A 23,947-nucleotide genomic window follows, 5' to 3' on the forward strand; every position below is an offset into this window, starting at 1 on the left:
TAGACATTTATCTTAGGTTGTTCTGGTTGTGACTCAGTAAATCATGTAATGTTTTGATTTGTAAAGCATCATTTTACACAAGGTAGAGTTCAGACATCCATTTTTATGTGTGACTCATTTGACATCCGCTGCTGAATTATTCCTGTTGAATGTTACTGTGGGAATGACAGAAATGTTGTGTTTTATTAAGCATGTTAGATGTATTTAATGAAAACTTCTTCTTACATGTAGTATGTTGAAGGGATTTACATTAGAACAAATTGTCTGTCTCATTGTGTCTCATTTTATATGGTTTAAAACAGAGATCGTCCACATAATAGGGTTACTATATTGGCATGTGTAGTGCATGCTGTGTCAGCAGATGGCATGTATCCAGGTGAAGGCTGGCTTTAGGCTAGAATGCAGAGAGACATTTTTGCTTCTATTTCTTTGTCTCTTTTTCTCGTTGTCTTCTATCTGCTTTCTGTTACCTTACTAAAAACATCAGTAAAAATATCAGGAGCCCCCTTCATAAAACTAGACAAACAGAAACAAAGGACTCTCTGAAATACTCAGTCTCTAAAAAGCTTGAGGGACACTTGAGGGAGCAAGTTATGGGTTACGGTTATTAGGAATATGATGATAATGACTATCTTATATGAGCTAAGTAAGCTGTGAGAAGAGACTGGGATTTTTTTTCTAAATCCTCACCAGAGAGGTGTAAAATTGAATTGCATGTTATGCAGAAACATTTACGGTTAATGATGTGTTAGATGCTGTTGCTATAGTAACAGCACCTCCATCACTGTCTTTGAGTGCAGGGGAATTTTTTCCCTACTGCGCTCATGCATGATGAATAAAATGTGTGTGTTTAGTGTGCTAAATTATGAATCAGTAAGTGTTATTTCATGTGAAAATGTGTGTGAATGAGGCCAATAAATTTCATCCTCAAGTCTTCAGTGCTTTTTCATGTGCTGTCCCCTGAAGCATAAAAGTGTATCAAATTACTCAGAGATTTGTTTTGCTGCTGTACAGTAAAGGTTGAAGATTCCCCTCACAAAAAATCCTATTCCTTTGGATCAAGTCTATACTCTGTCATACAGTATATTGGTCTTTTTGTCGCTGAGCGCATTACACTTTAAGCCTGTTAGGTATGGATATCGGAGATTATTGAAGCTCTTGCTCTTTCAGATGAACATACTGTAGGCTGAGGTCCAAACAGACATAGATAGAGGCAGACACACATAGACACACACAGACAAAAAACACACACAAAGAAGCACCAATCCGTGCTAACAGGCGTGAAGCTATATGCAGCAGCTCTGTGTCTCTCAGGGGAATTTTGAACACCCACATTAAACCAAGAACGCTAATTAATATGTTCTTTTATTGGACAGCTGTACTAAATTCACTAAGCAAAGACTCATCTGTCAACATAACTCAAAGGTTCAGCTGAAGTTTGTAGCTTGCTTTCTTGAGGAGGATGGTAACTGGACTTCCAGTGGCTTCCAATGTTGATTTAGCTTCACTGAAAAAAAATAAATATGTCAATATATGGTGAAGTACACCGCTTCAGTTTGTCAGTTAGTTTTTGACATTGGTGTCACAAAACCAACTCAAGCAAATTACTGTAAGTTGCATGCAGGACTGCTTGTTGTGCAGCTACTAGCAACAAACTAAACAGTATTCGATACTTAAATAGGTTTCAGAAGATTTGTCAATCTCCTAACAAAAGTACTTCTCTTGTATGTATTAGCACCAAAACAGAATTGGACGACAATCAAAAACAGTTTGCCAATTGTGCAATCTGTGTGGAAAAGCAAAATAATAGATGCAAAATCCAAATGGAGAGGTGTTGGCAACAAGGACTGTTATCTGTCTGGTGAGCTTGTGCTGAACTGTTTGCCTGAGACAGGAGCAGTGGAGTGATTGTATTTAGTATTGTCTGGTGTAGTTTTCTGGTATGTTGTGGCATGCTGATGGTGGATTGGCTTCGGTATACAGTAAGTGAAGTGCAGAGCAGAATCACAGAGCTAATGACTGCACTTTTATCATGCTGTCCATGGAGCCTGAGCACTCAGAGTTCACAACACTAGCCCCTTTTAACGGTAACGCAGTGTGGTGCTCATGGTACACTGATGGAGTAAGCATGGGCTAACACAGTATCCTGAGCACCTGTACAGTCTAATGCAATTTAAGTCAATAACCCTGGAACACATGTAACCTTAATTTATTTATTTCTATATAGTGCAGTCCAGTAAAACACCACCACCACAAATTATGGCACCAAAAATGTATAATTATTAAACAGTGAAATGAACACCTCTCCAAATAAATGTATATATGGCACGGCTGTTGTATTAAACTGCATTTTAGTTTATACCGTCAATCATACTATTGTCTGCTCCCTATACCATTGCCATTGGTAGCCTCGGTGCAAACATATAAACATGCTGTGCACATACACATTGACCTCATGGGTAATATAATGTTGCACCAGAAACTTTGAACAAGTGAACTGTGCAACACTAGGGCACTCAATATGCTTGGTTCCCTGCAGCATTTTTAGGTTGCTTGGCCATTTTCTCAACTGAAAAAATATTTCCACAAAAAATATTTGTTTTTAAAATCCACAAGGATCTGTAGAATTAATAATGATTCAGAGAACGAACCCATGTGACTGTTCAAGAATGAGTTTGTGTATACAGTACATTTGAATCTTGCTCACTCATGTATTCAATAGATCATTGTTGTAATTAATCATGGAATGCAAAATAATTAAGACTCCAAGATCACTCAGACATATAGAGTGATAGATACACACATACACTTGAAGATGCAGTTTTACATATTCATCTCAAATAAACCACCCAGGAAGTTTTAGATGTGAGTGCTTTGTGTACAGTCATGGTATCAGACAGTCAGTCAGGAGCCTGTTTGACATAGAGCCATTGTTTTGCTATTATTAGATTGGCTCAGAATCAGCAAGGATAAAATCTGGGAACAGGCAAAAACCAAAACCATATGTACTGAATTTTAAATCATCCAAAAAGAGTTATTTGCCAGTGTGTTGTGACTAGAGCCCAACCAATATATCGGTCAGATGATATTATCAGCCCATATTGGCCTATCACAGATATATCGGTATCGGCGTATATGTTGTCCGATATGTGCCGTTATATAGGCAGCATTTTATGTATAATTGATATTTTTTCTTAGTTGAAGTTTAATATATATGTACATATGTTGTTTCATTGTTCTAGGTGGCTTTTTTATTTATAGTAATTTATAATTATTAAATTCCCAGTGAAGTTTACTGTTTCAGTGCACTGGTCATTTGATACAATGAAGTTCATTGTTAAACTGTAAAATATCATGCCTCCATTACATAGCTTTGTCATGTGTTTCATGACCACATTTGATGGATCAGTGCAAAAAAAAGTGTGTTTTGTATGTTTTTTGTATATATAAGATTATCGGCCAATATATCAATATTGGATTTTTTTTACTCCCTAATATCTGTATCAGTATCACCCCCAAAAATCCAGTATCGGTCAAGCCCTAAACAAAGCTTTAGCTAAACCTGGAATGGATTGAAGAAAAAATACAAATCTCAGACCCAAACCTGAACAAGCCGAACATTAAATGCACTTATGATGTAAAAAGTGTAGTAAAAATACTATATCTCAAAACAATTCTACAGTGTATCTGTAGGACATTTCTGTCAAAGGTGTGCCATTTTTAGCCTGACGTTTCAAGTGAACCCAATATCACAGAGATAGAGTAGACCTGAAAATAGAAAGCTACTCTAGTCCATGCTCATTTCTTAACCTCACCCTTTTTTCGCTGCCCTACTCCCTTCTATTCCTTCCCTTCACGTGACCCCATTTTCTTGTGTTTCTGCCACACGACACCACGTTATTGCATTGCATTTTTAATGGGAACATGCTTCTAGACCTTCATACTCTGCAATAAATCCATAAATTATAGAATAAACTGACAAATAAAACTAGCTAAGCCATTTGACTGTTTTTTTTCTTCTGACAAAAAGAGGTTTAAAAGTGGAGCCTCAGTTTTGATAGTGAACCTTGAGCTGAATGGAAGATGCTGTAGACCAGTGACAGCATCACCATACAGTGTCTACTCTCTCTGTTTGCTTTGTGGTTTTGCAAAAGAATTGAAGAGCATCTGTGCTTATACAGTATGATGTCTCTTGCTTTTATCTCCCACAGCTAGGGAGCTAAGTGAGCATTTATTTTCAGTTTGTGACTTGAGTCCATAAATAAATCCATAAATCCATATTTATACAACATGATGTCATGTATGATGTGAACCACATCGTCTTTACTGGCAACTGTATTTTATCATCCTCATTTTTTAAAAAACTATCTCCTTCCCCCTAAGTTAACCCTAACTGCTGCAGTGGAGCTGCTCAGTGCCAGGCAGATCAGACTGTGGTTGTATTGAGGAGCTTCTAGGTGTGAATGTGTGAAGCTCTGTGAATGTGATCAGGGCGTTCCTGCAAAAGAGAGGCTTCCTCTGAGTGAAACTTCCCTGAATAAATAAAGGTTAAAAAAAAGCACATTCTTTTTCATCCTTCACAGTGTGTCGCTTCAATGAAAGCATTCTTGATAAAACGGTGAGGAAATACAGCACACATAAAAAATCCCATAGTATTACAAATGCTGGTGTTTAGTGGTGCATCACTAAACAAAGGTGTAAATTGCTGTTAAAAGCTGTTGCCAAATGGAGGTCTGAGAATGTAATCCAGTTCTGCATGTCTCTAATAGATCAACACATCCTCATAATTAAATGACCACATAGGTCGATTGTACCATGCACTCCAGAATGACCCATAGCAGTGTTTTCTAATATGCCGCCTCTATCAGTGCTCTCCAAAACCTTTACAAATCACTGTTAAAAAATAATTATGTTTTATGATGTGGTCTGGTTAGGTTCAGGTTCAAAAACCACTTGGTTAGGGTTATGGAAAGATCCTGGTTTGGGTTAAAATGATCACTTGAAACCTGGTGTGGGTTAAAGCTACTTCTTCCTTAAAGTTAGGCAACCTTCATTGTCATGGCAACAGTAAACACTACAACAATTGTGATTACAGTTTTTAAAAAATGTCCCGACTCGTGGTTGGAACATTGACAGTCGCAGTTGGAAACATGACACTCGTGGTTGGAAGCGGGAAGCGAACAGCAGTCTCCTGCAGCTAAGTCCACTTTTTGCCATCTATCTATCTATCTAGCCATCTAGCCATCCACCCAACCTGCCACCTACAATTATGGAAATTTGCCACCTTTTATTAATGTCATCTGAACTGCATCACTTCTGCGGGTCATAATTTCTATGGCTGCTAGATGGTGTCTATCGCTCAAACGTAACAATAGGTAGTGTTTGCCAGATAATTTTTTGACCTATACTGTTGTTTTTCTTTTGAGGACTGGCTGAATAGGCAGTTGTGTCTCTTTCAGTTTTGTGTCTAATTAAAATGCAGTGCCCCTGCAGCAGGAGTGCCTCTCTACAAAGCATCTGGGAGACGGGGGTCAAGGCCTGCCCGCTCTCGCTCCAGCCTTTATATAAGTGACTGTCAACAAAGCACAGACAGAAAACCAGGAACACTCTGTGCCAGATAAGGGTGTATGTGTTTGCTGATGTTACCACACATAAGAAGAGGCAGTTGTCTCTTTTAATGTGTGGCTGATTGTTGATGCCGCAATCTGTAGGAAGGGCACCTCTATTGCATCAACACAGTCAGCTAATGCTTTTTGTATGATTGTATTATTGGACTGAATCTCTGCCCCATCACGTGTCAAAATATACGTAATAAAATAGGTTGTAATTTGGATAATTGCATTTATATGTGTACTGTATTTCCTAAATATGTATTACATTACCAGATCTAGTGCTTAAAAGTAATTGATTAAATCAAATTAACCACAACTGTTTCAGCTGTTTTGCTCATCAGTGAGTCTTAGTGACACTGCTGGCTCTGATTTATCAGACTATCAGTCATTGTCACAACTGTTTTCCGCATCACTGTCAGCCAGGCAGAACAGATAAGTCACCTGGCATCTGAATAGGCTCCACTACATAGATATGACAGCTTCATGGTGACAGGGTATACCTAATGAGTTTCAACCACAAAGTAGTCACATGTGAATCACTTGTTGTAGTCACAATAAGACAAATCTGATCAATCTACAGTCTACGTTGCAAACTATCGGGGATTACCCTATGAAATTGCTATCTTTCACTACACAGTGGAAAAAATATGAACTTCATCTCATGGGTTTTAAACACTTGGGTCTGTGTCACATATACGCCTTGATGGGAATGTGGGAATATCTTTGACCGTAACCATATGTTTTTCTTTTCACTATACACAACCTCTAATATTGCTGGCACTGAAAGCAAGGGTCTGTGTTGATTGGGCAAATCATTACTTCCACATCCACTCAAGGCCTATGCTCTTTCCGAACAGTTTAGTCTGCGCTCATCCTGATGCCTGACAGTCCCCAGAGCATACCCATGACCCACTGGCACTGGCTCATGGTGTTTACTGGCTTAGCAGTTATGACGCTTTAGAGCATGTGTGTATTTTACGGGCCACCTCACATTAGGCCAGTATATGATCCTCCCGAATAAGCATCATGTTGGTGAGCGTTATAATTACTACTCATCCATGGCACTGCGTACTGTAGGTCAGCTGTGAGGGACCAGGGGCTATGGAGCCATGTGGTAATGAGAGTAAATATAGGGCAGTGAAAGTGTCTGACACACATATGTACTGTACATTCTGTATAGATTACACATGGATGCACATGAGCTATTGAACAGGACATTAAGTGTGTACGCTTCCTTTTATGAAGCTATGGCAAAACACTTTATAAAAGTAGGAGAAAGACCAAGAGAGAATAGCTGCAGAACACAGACAGTGAAGAAAAGAGGCAGGAAAGGCAGCAATGGAGGTGGGGGGTAGCCATGTTGTCTCTGTAATTTCTGGCCTCTTACCCAGGCTTTTATCAGGTAGTGGCAGATAATCCCCCCCTTAGTCGTGGAGGAGATGAGAACCTCTTCAGGGTACTGAACTAAAAGAAGGAACCTTTATCCTCTTTGTCCTGGTAGCTGGAGTAGCTCTTCCACTCGTTTCCTTTTGGTGGTGCATATTCAGGACACACAAGACCAAAAAAATGTGTGTAGGGGAGGGCAGAATCCTGAAGACCTCCAGGTGTAATTCTGATGACAATTACCTGCAATTCTAAGCTCTGAAATGTGGTATATTTAAGAGTATGCCATTAATATTAGTAGTTGGAGCATCACATTATTACATTTCAAATATCAGATTACTTGAATTAATGTTTATCATATTCTTTTCTCAGATTCTTTTCTAGCAATTTCCAGTGGACTCAAATGTTTTGCAGCCATCTTTAAAAAATAATGTGCAGGGACAAAAATCACATTCATATCAAATACAGCACAAATCAAATAGTTAGGTGTAGTTGAAGAGTAATGTCTAATCATATGGAGAGCAGGGAAGGACACCTTGTGCTGAACTTTAAACTGAATCTGAAGGCTATTTCCCTGGTTTAACAAGTTGGTAAATTGCCATAAATTCTAGGAGTAGATTATTGCTACAGTTTCTTGCTCCTCCTGCACTGAGATGAGACACTGTTCTTCATTTCTTTGTTTTCCCTCTCTTGTTTCTTGATCCAGCACAGCAAGTTATCCAGTTATCCAGTTTTTATCCTCATGACTGTAGTGTATGTGTACAAGCTGCACCAGTCAAACTTTTAGTCAAAGTACAGATTCAAGACAAGATAGGATAATTTGCACCCCACAAACAACATGAAGTTTGCACTGTTATAGAAACCAAATCAAACGCAACACCTGTACCGCTGTGAAACTGCCACCGAGTAAATATCTGTGGCTACATCCACACTAATCCGTTTCCGTTTTAAAACACACAACTTTTGCTATATTTAGACCTAGCGTCCACACTACCCCAGCGTTTTCGAACCCCTAAAACGGAGACTTTTGAAAACGCAGACACCCATGTTGGCTTCCTGATTGGGTCTTATCAGTCACAACATGTCCTTCCCTGATTCGTCAAGCCCTTATCATGTGACCCTTTTCTGGAAGAAAAAAAACAAGATCAGCCTTGAATACCAGTGGTTAATTCAACATGGATAACAAAATTACAGGCATTTCTGACCTTGCTGTCTATGCTAGCAGTTGTGGAGTTAAATTCTGCATTTTATAATACTACTACTGTCTACATGCGCAGGACGCAAGCTACTCGAGCGATTTCTGACAATTCCCTGTGATCATGTGTCTTGTGATATGCATTTTCAGCCATGTTAGTATGGACGGAGATTATTTCTGAAATGGTGCGGACAGCTTGTGTGGACAGAGATTGTTTTGTGGACGGAAACTGTACTACTGTGGATATTGTCTCTATCTACAGGTCTGCACACTGATTGAAAATTGAGGTCTGTTTAGTGACACTTAATGGTGAAGCCTGCAAATTGTAGGATAAATTTGAAATATCACAACCGCAGTAAGTTTAGCAAATTGAGAGATAATGGCAGACAGCAAGGATGGAACGAGATGTAAACAGACATAATTTGAGCAAAGCAATTCATTTTGCATTGATGACCAATTACAGGTAATGGAGTTTTAGTTTGGCTGTTTAAAAAAAAAAAAGCTGTGTGAAAATTCTGACTAGTTTGGTCATGAGCCTGTGCACACAGCAGCAGTTTCGGTAAACCATCCATTTTGGCTGTGCAAACAAACTGTTTTCTTTTCCCTTGATAGTATTTCTGTTAAGTTACTGTCACTATTACCACACCAGACCAAAACACTTCACTGCAGTGGAATGAAGTGTGAGATTCAAGAAGCAATTGAAGCAAGACATTGTAAGATTGAGAATTTAAAGATGAGCCACATGTTGTGACAACTGGTTCACTTGATGACTGCAGTGTAGAACTGCAGTCATCAAGTCTGTTCTCTGCACTCCCATCACTGTCAGATTTGGATTGGCCACCAAACAAGACAGGAACAGCCTACAATGGACAGTCAAACAGGACAGTCAGGTCTACAGAAAAGATTATCAGTGCCAACCTGCCCACCATCGATCTGTACACCCCCAAAGTCAGGAAACTGGCAGGGAAAATCACTACAGACCCTTCACAACCTGGACATAACCTATTCCAACTTCTCCCCTCTGGTAGGCGCTACAGAACACTGTACACCAAAACCACCAGACACAGGAACAGTTTCTTCCCCCTCGCCATCACACTTATGAACAGTTATGAACAACTGTGGCATTGTACAATAACTCTGGGACACTATAATACCCCCTGTACCTACAATATATATATATATATTTATTTTAATCTAAAATACAAACTATGCAATACATTTCACTCACTACTGTATATCTGAACAGACTGTATATACTGTACATAACCACCTACTATACAGTATGCATATAAAGTACTGTCACTTTTTTACCATTTAATATTTATCTCATCAATAATTGCATTCTAATACTTCTTTGTACTATTTGTATCCTGTTTACAGTTCACAGAAACGTCTTCACACGTATATAGTCACTCCTTGTGTATATTCCTGAATTGTTGTGTTGTTATTTTGTGTATGTACATTGAGAGCCACTAAACCAGAGTCAAATTCCTTGTATGTGTAAACATACTTTGCCAATAAACATGATTCTGATTCTGATTCTGAAAAACAGTGATTAGCTGCTTGAGAGAGATCCCTGCGGTGTTGGTAATCATTATTGAGTGTCTATTGAATGGAGATGGGAACTGTCTGCTCCTTCAGACCAAAATTAGCATGGAATGACTGAGAGCACATCTTTTCTTTTTTAAAGGAAAACAGGAGGTGTGTAATGCCTCTTTCATAACTCAGGGTATGTGTCTGGGGGGCTTTTTGTATCTGTGATGAACCACATCTGTTGCTTTTTTGAAGACTCTAGATTTCTTTTTTGCTTTCTTTTATCTAGAATGAGCTACTTGCAAAGTGTACCCCTCAAGACTTGGAGGTGGTATGGCAACGCAGAGTTATCTTCTTGTTCTCCCCCGTGTGTCAATACGTGTCTTCATTTTTGGGGGGTTGCCTTTCCTCCCTGGAAAGGACGGTGGTTGCTGTCATGTAGTTCCCCATAGTGTCATAAGGACAGCACACATGGTGCATTTGTGTGTGCTTGTGTATGTGTTTGTATTTTATCAGTGAAGTCACATCTTTGTATTTGTAATCAGACTGTAGAGCTGTATCACATAGCAAGAGTTCTGAACTACAGTACCCCCTGGGGACTCTGTTGCAGAGAGTATGCTGGATAAGATTTATCCATTAAGTTGTCTGTTCGTCATGCCCCTTAGGCTAATTGCAGCTAGCACCAGAGCAACAACAGCGGCAAACTGTTAAGGCTGGTAATAAAAAATGGATTTGTACCTCATATTATAATTATTTCTTGGGCATTCAGTGACTTTCCCTAAGCAACAATTGTGCTTTTGTCCGGAAACAGTTGCCAATAATATGGTGTCACGAGTGCATGTGCACATCAACAATGAACTCGATCACAACTCCCTGACCATCCTCTATTAGAGTGATTGATCGGAGTTTCTGTGTTAGTGGGTTATGACTTCCTATGGCAGTTTATTCAGTGGTTTCAGACAGGCGGTCATGCTGCCACAGACTCAACTCATCTCAGCTTTATTTATATAGCACTTTATATACAACACAGTTGAGACAGGGGTGACTACCAGAGAAGCCTGCATATAATATTCTTTTGCCTTATACACCTTGTAAAGCCTTTATTGTGTATCAAGTCTATCTGTCACAGTCTGATAATACGACAAGCACTGTGGATGTAGTGTAACTTATTACCTCAGACCTGCAGTGAAATATGCCGCTATATGCATGCAGCCTGATACACAGTACACAGGGTTCAATTATTCAGTGATTTAACTTCTCCACAGTCATTGGTTGGTCTCAGTCGGTTTTGGTAGGCTGGTTAGATAAGTGTTTGTGAAAAATTTGTGTGTTGTGTGTGTGTTTCTTAAGAGGTTGATTGATTAATTATTTTAGCACACCAGATCCACAGTAATTTCAGGACCTGTACTGTTTATTATAATGTTCATTATTTTGTTATACTATGACATTTTGCATTGGCATACACAGTATAAATGCTATCAAGGGTGATATCACTTGGACATGTTTGTATGATTTACCTTGCACGTAGTCATCATCATCATTAACCCCTCAATTGTTGAGTCGTTTTTACAATATTTTATTTTATTGTTTAATTTTTTGCTGACAGAGGTTTTTATGGGAGTAATGTTTTCACCTACTGTTGTGTGCAATAGCCTGCTTCAGGTTACATAACCTGTCATTATAAGATTTTTTAAAGTATTTTTTCTTCCCAGAGATCCAGGGAATCTTGATTAACCTAAAGTACAATAACACACAAGGGCAGTAATCATATTCATACCATGAATGAAACTTGGCGAATTAACTCACAAACGGTTTAAGAACTGTGGGGGACAATTTTATCTCATTTGCCAATCTTTGCCAGGCCCACCTTGCATAATGAATGAAAAAAAAATGCAATCTACTGTTCAGTGCACAGATAGTAACAAGTACAATTATCTCCTCTCATCTTTCTGTACCAGCTTAAGGCTTTTCCGCAATATTTTGTTCAAGCTGGGAACATGGCAGGGAGATTCTGACTAAGTCAGGAAGAAAGAGAATTGCAATATCTAAAGGAGGAGACATGAAAGAGTTGCAGATATTAAAGTTTTGATGTTTTTTTATATTGCCAAAGGATAAAATCGGTGCAATTTTAGAAATGTTTTTGAGCTTGAAATAGAAATTGTATAACTGTCTTACTTATTTATCAAAACTTTGATATGCATTACGTCCTGGGAACAAATTAATATTAACAAGTCATTTAGTATCTGACTATAACTTAAAATTTAGAGATTCCTAAACCACAAGTGATATAATTGTAACTGGGGTGGAAGAATTTGTAATAAAGGTTTTGCATGTTATTGGAATTTGTATTAAGTTGTCTCTTAAGCAGTGTTTTGAAAGCAAATATTATTGAAATTTTTTTTTCGGCCATTTTGGTCATTTTTATGGCAAATCAATGGTCTCACCAAAAATACCAACCAGCAGATTGTGTTGTGTTTCGTCATCTCACCAGTTCTGCACAGAGCTTGCAAATCTGATGCATGACAGACTGTTGTCCTTTTGATTATTTTCAGAACATTTAGTCAATTGTCAGTATGTCATGGTGACTTGGAAAATAAATGTTGTTTGTGTCATTGCATGGCTGTGTATTTATGTGTGTGTGTGTTATTAAGAGAAAAACATGGCGAGAGTGAGAAAATATGAAGAGTATATTCAGACCCTCACCAAAGCACATAAATCATTACAAGGCATTTTTATCAGTCCTCTGTACAAAAGGCAATATAACACACATTAGATCCAGCTGATCACAGGCGAATCGTCCCCGAGCCCCTTCAAGGCATTATCCTGAGGCATTATGCAGGACACACAAACACACGTACACACGCATGCACACACACTCACTCACAAACACAACCTCAGTGCTCTTCCCACTCATGTGTACATTGCCTGCCAGAGCTGTCTTTGTATCCCATCACCATAACAACTGCCTCACAGAACATCTGAAAAAAAGGAAAAAGCCAAAGTGAATTTCTCTCACTCAGTTTGACTTGGAGATGGTGAGAGTAGCGGTCGACAGCTCCCCGTGTCAGTGTGGTGTGTGTGAACAGGAGGCAGGCTTGTGGAGGCAAGCCGGCTGCAGATGACTAGGTGTGAGGAAAAAGGGGTAGTGTGATGTGAATTTCGGAAGGCGTTGTAGAGTGTGACATTTTCAGAACGAGGGATATACTGTACAGTGTATGATGCCGCACATGGTGAGTGTCAAGCTTCTGCTTTCTGTTTGCATTCTTGCACGTGAGTGTAAGTGTTTGTGTGTAAGTGCGTTGTGCAAAGTAATTAAGTTGTAAACATAATGTGCATGTGTGTCTAGAGGCTTCAGCACATGTGGGTGTTATGTAATGACTGAGGCTGAAAACCTTGAGAGAATGCAATAGTAATGAAAGTTCTCTGTGAGGCTCCTTTGGGATACTGCAAATATTGTGTAATTACATCCTCAAGAAATATATCAGACTGTCATCCATGTTTTCATTAATAATTTATTTGTTTAATATAAGACTGTATTGTGGTAAATTTGTTTTAGTAATCCCTTTTCTTACTCAATGTCTTCAGTAAGTACAGAATATAGTCATTAGATAAATTCTGGGCTACAGTGTTACATCTCAGATAGATTGTTGCCCTTATTTTTTAGGTTATAGTCATCTACCTTGCTGGTACCTTGCTCATATATTCATTTTTCACTCTTTCCTTTTACGGCTTATACCCATCAGAGGAAGTGATGAATATTTTTAATCATAAGTCACAGAGGAAATTAAGTGTATTTGTGTGTGTGTGTGTGTGTGTGTGTTAGGATTTGGGATGGGACTTCTCTGCAAGTGAGTTTGTGCATGTGTTGGTGCTGGTTTTATGAAAATGGTTTTAAAAGTTAATGTTAGGCGACCAATGATGTAAAAGTGTTGGTCTCAGGCGTTGTACAATATTAAAAGCATTACATTTGAATTCAGAATGTGACATTAGCCTCAGGAGCTCATTTTCTTTGCATTCATTTCCAGAGGAAAGGTCTTCATTTCAGTGTTACTTTACAGCCCCTCTCCCTGTCTTTTTTTGGTCCATCCTATAATAGCTTATATAGCTACCGCACATGGTCCATTTGCTTGGCATGACAGAACAGAAATAAAACCTTCAAACACAGAAGGAGAGAGCTGCGACTTTAGCTTTCATCTGTGAACTGCATTATTAAACATCCCCATCCACATGAGTCTGACATCACCCAATCACAGCTGTCTCTTCCTTTTCTTTCCCCTTTCCCTGTTGCCTTGTCTCCCTCCATTAGGCAAACCTGAAGAAGTTTATGGAGTATGTGCAACAGAGGAACATCGAAAAGGTCTCAAGGTTCTTGGAAAAAGGCCTGGACCCCAACTTCCATGATCCAGACACAGGAGGTGAGGAAGACTGAGCAGAAATATCCCATCCCTATCATACTCCAGTCTTTTTTCAAGTTTGATTTGTCTTTTGTCTTGTGCTTTCTCTCTCTGTGCCTGTCTTCAACACAAAATGACCATGTATGGATTTTCTGAAATAAGCCTTCTGCATGCTGGGTAAAGCTGGATTACTCTCTTTGCTAATCTCCTCATGTTTATGCAAATGTTTGTCCAGCCATAAAGGAGATTTCCCTGTTGGGTGACCTGTAGTCTGACAAAGGAACTGTGAGCGAGGGGAGCATGAGAATAGGTTGGTTTAACACCAACAGGAAACAGCCACTTAGGCACACTGGAGGGTGGCAATCACGACAGCTGAGGCAGTTATCAAAATGCAGAGTCACAAAATGTAAATGGTTTTATCAACTATAGTGGGCAATTCTGTCATCATATATTGACAGCTTCAATGCTTGGATGTTTTTTTTCTAAGACGAATGCCCAGCAATGTCACATAAAATATGTTGACTTTTGATATATTTTTCTTGCTCATTTTTGTATTTAACAGAATGTCCTCTAACGCTGGCAGCACAGCTGGAGGGATGTGCAGAGCTCATCAAGGTGCTCAAGAGTGGAGGCGCGCATCTGGACTTCAGAACAAAAGATGGCATTACTGCCCTACACAAGGCCGTGCGCAGCAAGAACCATACAGCGCTTATAGTGAGTGTAACACACACACACACACACATACAGACACAATATAGCAGAAAGCTGACCCATCTATTTTCTATCTTTTGTTACAACAGTTGGCTGCTTGCAAACTTCCCCTCTGGGAAGGGAGAGTTTGCAAGCGGGCAATCTTTGGCAGTGAGTGCCTGAGCAATTGAACACAGAGGGTGCTTGAGCAATTACTACATATGTGAGGCTTACCATGCCCTCTTTGAATGGGCTGGCATATTCAGTGAATGGCCTTGAGTGTGTCTGGTTTGAGGAGGCTTGTAACCTAAATGAAAGGGTTTACACGAGTCATATAATTGATTTCCTTTTGAGCCAGTACTGTTGGAAATTGGAATCGGTTATTTCCGCTCAGTCATTGCCATTATCTGAATATTCAGTGTCACTAGGGCATGTAATATACAGTGTATAACAAAAGTGAGTGCACCCTGTGCAATATAAAATGTTAAATGATTCAACATTGTATCATCACAGACTAAATTGAAAATACAGTCTCAAAGTACAACCTCAGTGCAACAAAAGAGAATACACAGGTGACCACTGAAACAAAAATGATTACACCTGTGACTTCCAATTAAGCTTAATCGCCTGAACAAGTTATAAAAAAACCTCTGAACACATAAGAAACTAAATTGTGAGACTTCATAAAGATGGGAGAGAGTACAAGATCATCGGTAGGCTACTAAACATCACCCAAAACACAGTTGCAGCAATGGTTAGGAAGTACAGGAAGACCCATATTACCAATAACAGAAGGTGCAGTGGCCATCCTTGAAAAATGATGGCATACACAATTCACTATTTACGCAACCTTGCATTGAAAAACAGATGGGCAAGTGCCTCTGACTTGGCATGAGGATTATCTGTGGAAATTGGTGTTTCAGTGACTGTTCAAACCCTGTGAGGGACATTGCATGAAGTCAACCTCTACGGACAACGTTCAAGAAGAAAACCATTGCTTACAAAACAGCACAAAACTGCAAGATTAAACTTTGTCAAAGAACATGATAAGAAGCCTGATGAATATTGGCAGCGCATACTTTGGTTAGATTAAGCCAAAATAAATGAGCTTGGATCAAATGGGGTTCAGTATGTTTGGCGTGGACCTGGCCAGAACTACCACAGTGACTGTATAGTGCCAGTCATGAAACATGGAGGTGGGAGTGTGCTGATATGGGGCTGCATGAGTGCAAAAGGTATAGAGGAGATGACTTTTATAGACAGCAAGTTTGTATATCCAAATACTAAATGTAAAGATGACTCCCAGTCTCAAGGAGCTTGGCAGGAGAGGAATTTTCCAACATGACAATGATCCCAAACACACTGCAAAAATCACACAAGAGTGTTTAATGAAGAAAAAAAAAGAAAACTATGACCTGGCCAAATATGTCCCCTGACCTGAATCCAATCAAACACGTTTAGAGTATTTTAAAGCGGAAAGTAGAGTAACAAAACCCCTCCAGCAAAGAGCAGCTGAAAAGAATTATCTGTGAAGAATGGCAGAACATCTCTTCACAGATTTGGGCAAAACTGGTATCATCCATGCCCAGGAGGATCCAATCTGTCATCAGAAATAAAGGCAGGCAGGCCAAATATTGAAAAATAAAAGAATGGAGTCTCACTAATGAACAGTGTACTGACTTTTGTTGCAGTTTGTTCTTATATATGGACCTTTCATTATAGTTTAATTAGTCAAACATTCTGTTTTTTTGTTTGTTTTTTACTTAATTGGCTGAATTCTTCTTAGGTTTTGTCTAAAAACAAATAAAATTGTGTTAAATGGACAGGATTTGTAATCACTTAACATTTTAGTGATGCTGACCAGGGGTGTACTCGGTTTTGTTATACACTGTGCATAGGGTGTTGCCACTGTTGGTATAGTAAGTCTACAAAAGGTTAAACTCTTCTTCAAATAATGTCAGTAACTGCGTATGTACAAAAATGTAGACACGTTCCATGAGATGGCTCAAACTACATTTGCAGCTCTGGGATTGAATTGATCAGTACCACTAACTGAATGATTACTTTCCTGAGGTTTATGGATTTTTTTTTCATTGACATAGTGTAAATAGCAACAATAATGTAGCCATATGTACTGGCCTCTTTGTCCTGGGATGAAACATGCAGCAGAGACTGGGGACTGTCATGATAGCTGCCACTGTATGAAGTCTTTTTTGTGTTATGCCTCCTAACCGTCTTCTTTTCCCATCAGACGCTGTTAGACTTGGGTGCATCACCTGACTATAAAGACAGCAGGGGGTTGACTCCTCTCTACCACAGCTCGATGGTAGGAGGAGACCCCTACTGCTGTGAGCTGCTGCTGCACGATCATGCACAAGTCGGCTGTGTGGATGAGAATGGCTGGCAGGAGATACACCAGGTAATACACACACACACACACACACACACACACACACACATATACCCTCACACTCATACACACACAAAACAGTGATGTGTTGTGTGCAGAATACAAATGCAAGTGCAGGGTGAGAGGTCTTGTCTGGTTTTCACAATTTCATTGAATTGATTTTTGTGTTTTCCTTAGTTTGAGAATTTCTCTTGCGGTGGTCGAACCCCAGGGGTGGGTCATCTGCAGGTGGGAAGCTGAAACTTAAAAAAATATTCCACTTATTTAGCCTTGCGCTCCTATAACACTATTGATCTCAACAATGGACAGTTTAAAAAAAAGATGCAGCAGGACAAGAGATAATTTAAGGAAGAAATTGATACAAATATTTGAAAATACATACTAATACATGACATTGTGTGTCAAACACTGACTAGTACACAAATGTCACCCATAGACCTGTGTGTTTCTGCACTGTACTGTTTCAGAGGTCCAATGAAATAAGGAATTACTGGGACTTCAGAGTTCACTGATTCTCACAAATTTACCGATAGTTGATACTGATTGCTGTTTTTGTGTGTGTCAGGGCTTTTTAGCTTATGTCTGAGTGCTGACAGAAAGACACGTGAGGTCTGAAGGTTGTTGTACTGTAAATGGAACCATACAGACAGCTGTGGGATGCATCACTTCTGTTGCTGACACTGAATATGAATACACACAGAGGAAATGTTGATATGAAACATGTTGCTGTAATGAGAATAGCGGAATCAAGCTAATCTTACTGTTAAATACTGTATACACTGAAATGTGGTATATTTGTTTGCAAACTCTCAGCTCCACATCCAGTCTTCTGTGGAAAAACATTTTGTCAGAGGAGAGGACACTACCTTATTTATATTGTATCTACACTATTTTATTCTATAACAATTATCTGTTGCTTCTGTAAATATAATCACCCATTTGAATTGAGTAGCAGGAGAAAGTCAACCTGGCAAATAAAATTGCAAAAAGAAACACTTTCATTACTTGAATGTTCCCACCAACTTTCCCCTCCATTTGTTTTATTACTCAAGCTACATCATTAGCCTGGTCTAGTTTATCTCAAGGTCTTACTGTTACTGTTATTGTTTGGTAATTATGAGCTAAATGAAGAGTTCAAAGACATTCAAAGCAGAACTGAACTCTGTACTATAATGTTGACTATAATGGTGAACTGTGGTAACTGCTGTGTTGTGGAGTCTTTCATTGAACATGCCAGTTCAATGAAACTGGCCTGGCTCAAAATTTCTGCACTGGAAAGACAATTATTGGTTTCTGGTGTTTTGTCTTTGGGCACAGTGGTGCTGACTTCATTACACTACATACATCCACCATGTTGCTCTCCATAAAGCAAACGTCTTCAGGTGCTGCCACAGGGATCAATGAAGACATACAGTGAGCAAGAGAAGCCCATGGAGGGATTGTTGTTTATGCATATGTGCCCTTTCAATGTGCCAACACAGTGAGTTTAAATGGAAGGAGCAATAGTACAATGGAAAATCAGATCATGCTTCTTTCTTTATACGTTCAAGATACTGTAAGCATTTAATTTCTCCCTCCGCCTCTTCCTTGTCTCTCCCTTTCTCTGTGTCCTCTCCAGCATTAGTATTCTAGTAGTATATATGGTGTACAATAGGATACACAGTGGAAGGTCTGATAACCAACAACAATCCCAGCATCATTTGTGCGCTGTCTCAGTGCTGTCACGCACTCTTAGCGAGACAGAACACAAGAGAGAGAGAACAATTGTTGGGGAGAGTTGGTGTGCATCTTTGGCAATGACACAGGACAAAACCAGAGAGTAGGAGGAAAAAAAGAGAGAGAAGATAGATAGAGATTAAATGAAAAGTTTATTGCTTGCAGTTATGTGAAACAAAGAAGCTGAAAAAAGGCATCATTCTTGTCAGAATAACTTTACCTCACAATTTCACATTTAGCCTCATTCAGCCTCATGTGATACAAACAAGCTTCTCCCTTGCTTTTAGAAAGTTAAAAACGTGAGTGGGGAGAATTTCACAAAGGAAGTAGCCCAAGGAGAAACACAAAAGATTCACTAGTTTTTCTGAGGTTTACATATTTTAGTTTTTGTAACATTGAGGTGTTCTGTAAAAACATGTGTTTGGGCTGTATTTTGTATTTGAGCATATTTAAGCTATTCCACTATAATCACTGCTCCAAATGTATTTTGTGGGAAAGGTAAGGGGTAGGTTACATAACAAGCGGGTATTTTGTTGGACATGGCAAACAGAGAACTGCCTCTGCTGCCTTTGGCCACACAGGCGGAGCCAGATGGGAGGGCTGCAGCCAAACTCACAATTGTGTATATACCCTCGCATGAATTTTCACCCTTTCTTCATTGTGATTGGTTAGCTCACAAACACACAATGTGCTGTTGGCTTATTTGGCTAAGTTGCACATGCCCATTATATCCTTGGTTAAAATCCAGCACGGGACACAAGGGCTGTAACACAGCACACATTACCTACTTTCTTATTTCTTTTCAGTACAAATGACTGTCAACGAATAAACTAAAATATGCTGTCCAATTATTGCATATTCTTTTCTCAGAGACACTGTGTGGTTGCTCCCTTTTAACTTTGTAGGTAAAAGACAGTACGTTTTGTAAAAAGAGTAAATGTGTGAATTTGTTCTTTCAGGCATGCCGCTATGGCCATGTGCAGCATCTGGAACACCTGCTGTTCTACGGAGCCGACATGAGCGCCCAGAATGCATCTGGAAACACAGCCCTGCATGTGTGTGCACTCTACAACCAGGTACCAGTTACTTACAAATGTATTGTGGCTTGTGTGCTTGGGGAGTGGAGGTTGGTCTGTTGTCTGTGGGTTTAGATTCAGATTGGACCACTATAATACATTTGCCTTTGGCACCAGTGGCCAAGTTCATGTCACATATCATACTGTGAGTCTGTTGGCTTTCTTAAATATTTAACCATGACCACAATCTTTCCACAGCCTTATCCAAGTGGTTCTGGGTGCCTAAACATAACCATACCTTAGCTATTTGGTATTTGTACACATAGAAGAACAATGGAAAAATATTTGCAGTGAATACTCACAGATGTTTTCACTGAAGTTGTTTTGAAGAATTATCAAGTATCAATGTTCTGTTTGGCGAGTGTGTTGGTTTGTCTGTATATGTGAACTATAGCATTTACAGTATGCGTGGGTGTTATGTAAGTGTGTAACCATTTAAGCTTTTTCCAGTTTCCGAGTGTTGCTGGAGCAGACACAGTACAGCAGCTCTGAACCTGGTGGGGGTTCAGTGTCTTGCTCAAGGACACTTATGCAGCGCAGAGACTTGCTGTTACAGGGTCTTCTGACTTGCAGGGTAGTCCCCACACAGTGCTCTACCTACGTGTTTGTGCATGTGTACACTTATGTGTACTTGAGTGGCAGTCTGAAGCAGAGGTATCCTTTACCTGGTCATTATCTCCACTGTTATTTGTTGCCTGTTGTGATAATGGACTGAAAGCGGAGATTAAAGAGAACTTGTCCAAGTGGGAGTTTGGCACTAAAATGAGCAAAGGTCAGGGATTTTTCTCCAATGTGGATTGCCATCACTGCACATTAATGCTCTTTATGTGCTGCAATTTGGATGAAAGCAGTATAAAAGTTTGTTATTATAGATTATTATTTTTTGATGCTTTATATTTAGAATGTGATGCCTTACAGACGATCAGAGGCGTACTCTGACACTGACACTGACTGAGATGTTGGTTGGGGCGGTGGTAAATGTATCACACTCTACATGATATATCCTATCTGGAAAATTCAAATGGTAGCAGCAGCTTAAAGGGGACATATCATGCACATTTCCAGGTCTATATTGTAGAGCTCCAGACACATTCTGGGGCTCTGCTTGATTCCCTTTGACAGACTTCCAGCGGCTCGGGAGACTACGTTAACACACAGTAGTAGTAGGATTTCACTTCTTTTTTTTTATCATTCTTTACTCAAAATGGAAACTCCTCAAATACATGTGTACACGGTCAAGCCTGAGCGCAAATACAATCCAAAATATGCAAGTGAATAACACAAACAACATTTGGAACAACTTTAGCATCAACCCTAGCAACAAAGGCTACCAACAGACGTCCGTTTGTCGGCACGTGCGAACAATCTGATTTCATCACAAGGAGGAGGTAGAGGTAACACTGCAAATGAAGCCTTCCGAGCAGGCTGAAGCCTGGGCTTTTGAATCGTGGGGTTTTGAATCATTTTTTACATACATTCACCTGAAGTTTTTAAGCTTTGACTATGTTCAACATAGATGTCCGACATCATAACAGTATAAAAATAACAGAAAATCACAAAGAGCATATGTCCCCTTTAAACTGAATTAATACGCTTTAAGGGTCTTACTGTATGAGGTTTTGATAACAGGAAACCGATACATTCAGTGTATATTTTAAAATATAGATGAGTGTGTTCTATATTAGGAGATAAGGGCAGTGAAAACCAGGATACTCCTGGGAAAACCATGAATGTTGTTAGGTACAGTATGCCCATGTGCTGCGTTGCCCTGTCTGGCTAGATGCTGCTTGAAGAGAAACATGTAACTGGGCGTTCTGGAAGAAGCTTTTCTGCTTCTTCATCTGTTAAAATAGAGCAGTGCTCAGTTCATGAACATTAAATGAACACTTTTCTCCCCTGTCTTTCTTTCTTCCTTTCTTTCTCTCACAAGAACAAGTGACAAATGTGTGCATGCATGTGTGTATGCGTTTGCGTGTTGTAATTTTAACTATGTACTGCAATGTTAATTCCAGTCATGAGGAATGACCTGCTTCAACTGGACTGGAACACCATAGTCTCAGGAGAGAGAGAGAGAGAGAGAGGGAAAGAGTGTGTGTGTGTGTGTGTGTGTGTGTGTGTGTGTGTGTGTGTGTGTGTGTGTGTGTGAGCAAGGGTTTGGGAAGCATACCATCAATATTTAATACAAGCTGTTTGTAACACATCCACGTGACCGCAGTCATTACATGTTCCACTTCTTAGTGAAGAAATAGGGCCAGCGTGTGTGTGTGTGGAACAAGAGCAAAATATAATCAAAGATAGCATGGATGAATTGTTTAATTTACAGTTACTTGTACAACTTCTTATAAGTCTTCACTATAGTAAAGGACCTCGCCCCAGCTCGTTTGTTCCCACTCATGGCTGTTGTCCCGCCAGTGGAGGCAGAACATCATGTTGAGTTGATTGATCCCAGAAACAGTGTGTCTTAGCAGGGTTCCAGAAAGCTCAAAACAGGCCTGGTTCGTATGATTATGCACAATTACCGAAAGAAAAGGGCTGGCAGAATTGACCGTGAAATTAGCAGTCCAGTGGCCAAGATCAATAGATCCATATGGAGACAGAAAGAGAGAGAGCAAGGGAGGGAGGGGGAATGTCAGAAAGAGGGACAGAGAGATGGAGGTGGCAGAGAGAGAGGATGGATGACAAGATAACATAATCAGCAGCAGAAGAAGCTTGATCAATGGTCCCAATTCTGTGGTGTAGCTGGCCATTAACATTTACTCAGTGGGCTTTTAGCTCGGCAGATGTGATCAGCAGCAGTGAATGAAGCCATGGCAGGGATCTTTTACCTGGCAGACAGATCCTTGGGAGGTGGTTAGATGAATGATTGAGAGGGGACACAGTAGGTAATGGCAAGTGGGGACAACACTGATGAAGGAAATTAAGGAAAGAGGGCACAAGACAAACACAACTGTCCATACCAATCAAACCCATTGCAGCCAATGAAATCTTAGTAAAAACTTTCTTGGATTAGACTTGAGCCTCCTTCAGAGAAGTATAACTGTATTCCATGCTACAGTATGAGTATAATGCTGCTGGTGTGCACAATAATGAGGGAAAATTCAGCTCTTATTCAAAGTGTTTTTAATCATGCATCTAATATGCTTTAGATGTCACTCACAATCCAAATGTAAAAACAAGCGCTTCATTCAGTCGAGTATGCCAAATCTGCTCCTTCAATTCTAATGAGAGAATGAATCCTCAAAAGTATAAACATGGCTATGAGAGGAACCATCTGTCACACTCTTTACACATGACTGACCCACGTCATTACTGTAAAAGTACTGGACTTAGTTCACTATGTATTCCTACGTAGCTAATGTAATCACATCTAGCAAACCGTGGTGAGGACTACTGGAATGCTTTTCTTAATGAATTCCTGTAGGAAGCCTTGGAGAGAAGAGCAAGACAGATGGCGCACACTGTAATTGGCCTCTGTGTGTGTGTGTGTGTGTGTGTGTGTGTATGTGCTCATGTCTGTGTGTGCTATGCATCTGTGTAAATGAGAGTAGAAAGTCACTTAATGGCACACATTCATCTGTTGAGGTTCCCTAACCTTAATTTATTTAATTATTTAGGCAGGAAACACATGTTTGCATCAAGACAAGGTGCAAACACAATAAAACAAGGTAACTATCTTGTAACATGCATGTAAATACTAGAGACTCAGGTGCGCCAGATACTATGTGTCAAACTATTAGACAGTCACAAATATCCAATTGACCGCACTAATAGTCTCGTTGAGGTAACTTGACATTTACCACCAATTCTTCATTCTATCTCCATAGCTTGGTATTGAGACATGTGTATTTATCTCTCACTTAACGTGGTCCATGGCTTAAAGAACAATTATGAAACATTTTACAATAGACAAGACTTGTTTTGTCATTACTGTGTGCCAG

At 39.6% G+C, this 23,947-nt stretch overlaps 1 protein-coding gene across 4 annotated transcripts in view; it reads left to right on the top strand.

Annotated features, from left to right (window-relative positions):
- shank3a (SH3 and multiple ankyrin repeat domains 3a) overlaps positions 1-23,947 on the top strand; it is a 174,517-nt gene that overhangs the window by 70,910 nt on the left and 79,660 nt on the right. For all 4 annotated transcript variants that reach the window (XR_010928391.1, XM_067589522.1, XM_067589523.1 and 1 more), the window contains exons 5-8: positions 14,030-14,138; positions 14,680-14,831; positions 17,059-17,226; positions 19,893-20,009. Coding sequence is in view for 3 of the 4 variants with exons in the window: in XM_067589522.1 (XP_067445623.1) it covers positions 14,030-14,138; positions 14,680-14,831; positions 17,059-17,226; positions 19,893-20,009 (546 nt within the window). In the remaining variant the exon portion in view is untranslated. The remainder of the gene's footprint in view (positions 1-14,029; positions 14,139-14,679; positions 14,832-17,058; positions 17,227-19,892; positions 20,010-23,947) is intronic.

This window comes from Thunnus thynnus, chromosome 5 (assembly GCF_963924715.1).
Source record: "Thunnus thynnus chromosome 5, fThuThy2.1, whole genome shotgun sequence".
NCBI classification, from domain to species: domain Eukaryota; kingdom Metazoa; phylum Chordata; class Actinopteri; order Scombriformes; family Scombridae; genus Thunnus; species Thunnus thynnus.